Source organism: Odocoileus virginianus, chromosome 25, assembly GCF_023699985.2.
Source record: "Odocoileus virginianus isolate 20LAN1187 ecotype Illinois chromosome 25, Ovbor_1.2, whole genome shotgun sequence".
Classification (NCBI taxonomy): Eukaryota; Metazoa; Chordata; class Mammalia; order Artiodactyla; family Cervidae; genus Odocoileus; species Odocoileus virginianus.
In genome coordinates, this window is record NC_069698.1 from 13164549 (window position 1) to 13167970 (window position 3422).

Sequence of the window (3422 nt, forward strand, 5' to 3'; positions counted from 1 at the left end):
TGCTAGTATATATAAATACATCCTGACATAATCTGTCACCTCAAGAATAATTATTTAGTTTATCTGAGATGGAACCTAGTCACTTATATTTTGAAATACGTTGCAGCAGAATCTCTCCTTTCTTGTTTGCATGACTTATACAACATCATATTTTAGTAATTTAATATTTTCCATGAAAAATGGTCATTTATCACTTTCTCAGTATTGCTTGATTTTGAAAATAAAGTTTTATCAAATTAAAATCAATTTTCCATATGGAATGATATTTTAGAATGTTATGTTTTCTTCATAATTTTTTTCATAACATTTATTACTTCCTTATTTCTTAGACTATAAATGAAAGGATTTAACAAAGGGATAACTAGTGTATAAAAAATAGCAAGAGGAATATCTTTATCTGTGTCATTAACTGAATTTGGTCTAATGTACATGAAGAGGAGGGAACCGTAGAACATTGAGACGGAGAGAAAGTGGGATGCACAGGTGGATAGGGCTTTGCCTTTTCCTTCTTTGGATTTCATCTTAAAAATCGTGAAAAGGATGAGAAGATAAGAGATTATTACAATGATAATAGAGAATACTTGAACTGACCCTGAAAAGATAAATATCATTAATTCATTGATATAAGGGTCAGCACAGGAGAGTCTATATAATGGAAGAACATCACAAAAGAAGTGATTGATTTGATGAGACCTACAGAAAGTTAGCCTGAACAGAAATCCAATGTGAATCATGGAATGCAGGTTCCCAGCTATGTAGGCCCCTGTGGTCATCTGAATGCAGAGTTTCTTTGACATCATCGTGTGGTACTGCAGTGGTTTGCAGATGGCCACACAGCGATCATAGGCCATTGCTGCCAGGAGAAAGCAATCTGCGGTTTCAGCAAGGCAGAGAAAGTAAAATTGTGCCATACATTCATAGAGGGAGATCATTCTGTCTTTGGAAACGAAGTTCTGTAGCATCTTGGGGGTAATGGCACAAGAACAACAGGAATCCATCAGAGCAAGATTCCCCAGGAAGATGTACATTGGTGTGTGAAGACGATGCTCTGCAACTATCAATGCCACCAGGCCAAGATTCCCCACCATGGTGATCACATAGATGGTAAGGAATGCCAGGAACAGAAGGGGCTTCAGCTCTGGGTGATCTGCAAATCCTGTCAGGGTAAATTCAGGTGCCAAGGAGAGGTTATCCTCTGTCATCTCTACTGTTGTCTGTGGAGATAGGAATTATGGAGAGATAAGATTCCAATTTAGAATGTGTATAACTTTCCTTTTAATATTTTTTTTAATAAGGAGAAAGCTTCTCCTGCTGTCTTGTGATACAAGGACACAAACTTCTAGGGAATATTCATCTCCAAAACGTGTCAGTGCCTATGACCTCAACTCTGAAACTCAACATTCACATGGCTATTTGGTAATCAGAGGGGGGATGCTAACAGTGGAAAAGGTTTGTCTTTATGAATTTATGGAAGAATGGTGTACAAATCTAGGTACTCATATTTGCTTCATTTTGCCCATAAAATTTATTTCAATTTTATATTAAAGCTTTTAAAAATGAATTTAAATTACTTTTTCTATATATAGAAACTTTTTAAATTAAATTTTCATATACTTTCCCAGTGGAATAAATTTTTTAAAATAGCTTAGAATAGATGTGTTAATTTATGTCTTAAGAATTGTTTGAAGATTACTAAGGATTATTGAGAGTTCTGTTTCAGTTTTAAAGAAAGTAAACTCAGAAAGCTAAGTAGTAAAATAAGAATTGATTATCACCTCTTTATCCCTTTTCCCAGTTTCATACCCATTTTCGTAAGCACTGACTGTCCATGCCATTATTCCTATTTCTAGTATATCTGCATCCTTTTCTCCTTCATCTAAAGCATGGTTTGTATATACTACTACTTAATAAAGTTAACCAGATCCCCCGATCACACTAATTTTCACTTTCTGGACTCTCCATCACGTCTTGTATACCCAACACAATCTTTGATAACATGTCTAATTGACATTGCGTTTTTCATAAGTGTGTACAATTAACTTATTATGTAATAGACATTTTGAGGTTAGCTGTAACTTATACTTCTTATAGCAGCTGTACAGTACAAAAGCAGAAAGAACAGTATTGATTCTAGTCCTCCTTCCCTCCCAGGGACCTGGGATGGATGAACTTGTTTCCAGGGTCCCACCACTGATGCCTAATAACGTCTTTGGTGGTCCTTACAGTGATCCCTAGTAAACTCTTCTGCAGGTTGAGAAGATTCTACAAGGAGAATTATTCAAAACTCATCATTTAAAAATTAAGATTAATACCTAAAATATGTGAAAACTCATACAGCTCAATAGTAAAAGTATAGACATTCATATTAAAAAATGGGCAGAGGAACTACCAAGATAATTTTACAAAAGACATCCAAATGGTCAGCAGACACATGAAAAGATGGTTGACATCACTAATCATTAGAGAAATGCAAATAAAAAACCATGAGATACTACCTCACACATTTCAGAATGCCTATCGTCAAGACGATGAGAGATAACGATTGTTGCCTAGACAGTGGAGAACAGAGAACGTGGCAGGAACTTTGTTGGTGGAAATGTAAATTGGTTCAGACACTGTGGATGCCAGCATGGAGTTTCCTCAGATAATTTAAAACAGAACTACCATGTAATCCTACAATTGTGCTTCTGTATATATACTCTAAGCAAATGAAAGCAAATTATGAAAGGGATATATGCAGTCTTGTATTTCTAGTTACAGTAGCTAAAATACAGAAACATCTGTGTATCTGTCTAAGGATGAATGTTTAGAAGTGAAAGGACATTCAGACATGAGAGAAAGAAGGATATCCTTCAATTTTACAGCATCGTGGATTGACTTTGGGGACATTATGCCAAAGTATATAAGTCAGAGAAAGACAAAAACTGTAAGATATAGCTTAAATGTGCATCTAAAAAAAAAACAAAACATGAAAACAGAGTAAAATAGTGGTTATCAGGGACTCTGGGGGATGAGGAAATAGGAAAGGTATTCTTTATTGGTACAAACTTGGAATTAACAGATAAGTAAGATCTTATCTGAAGTTAACAGATAATATCTAGTACACACTACAGTGAATATAAACAATATTTTACTATAATCATCTAAACCACTGAGAGACTAGATCTCAATGATTTCTGCCACAAAAATGAAAATTATGTGACATTATAGAGAGCTAACATTCTGCAATTGCAATCAATTACTAGTTTTTCAAATCAACATGTTATAAGCATGAAAGTTACACAATGTATGTGAAATATATTTCAGTTATATATATACATAATAAGAACTTTTAGGTATCTTTTATCTGAGTTGACTCATCTACTATTTTGTTTTGCTTCTAAAAATTTAAATAAGATTTTCTGAAGTATATCAAAATAGAT

The 3422-nt window shown here is 34.1% G+C and overlaps 1 protein-coding gene across 1 annotated transcript; it reads right to left on the reverse strand.

The window, feature by feature from the left end:
• Positions 1-275: 275 nt before the first annotated feature.
• Positions 276-1202, reverse strand: LOC139031094 (olfactory receptor 5K3-like). Its single transcript, XM_070455213.1, has one exon. It carries the CDS (start codon positions 1200-1202, stop codon positions 276-278), a length of 927 nt encoding a protein of 308 aa, XP_070311314.1.
• Positions 1203-3422: the final 2220 nt, after the last annotated feature.

What these genes read in the sequence shown, in the direction of transcription:
- LOC139031094 (XM_070455213.1), bottom strand. Translation starts at nt 1,202, where the DNA reads ATGACAGAGGATAACCTCTCCTTGGCACCTGAATTTACCCTGACAGGA.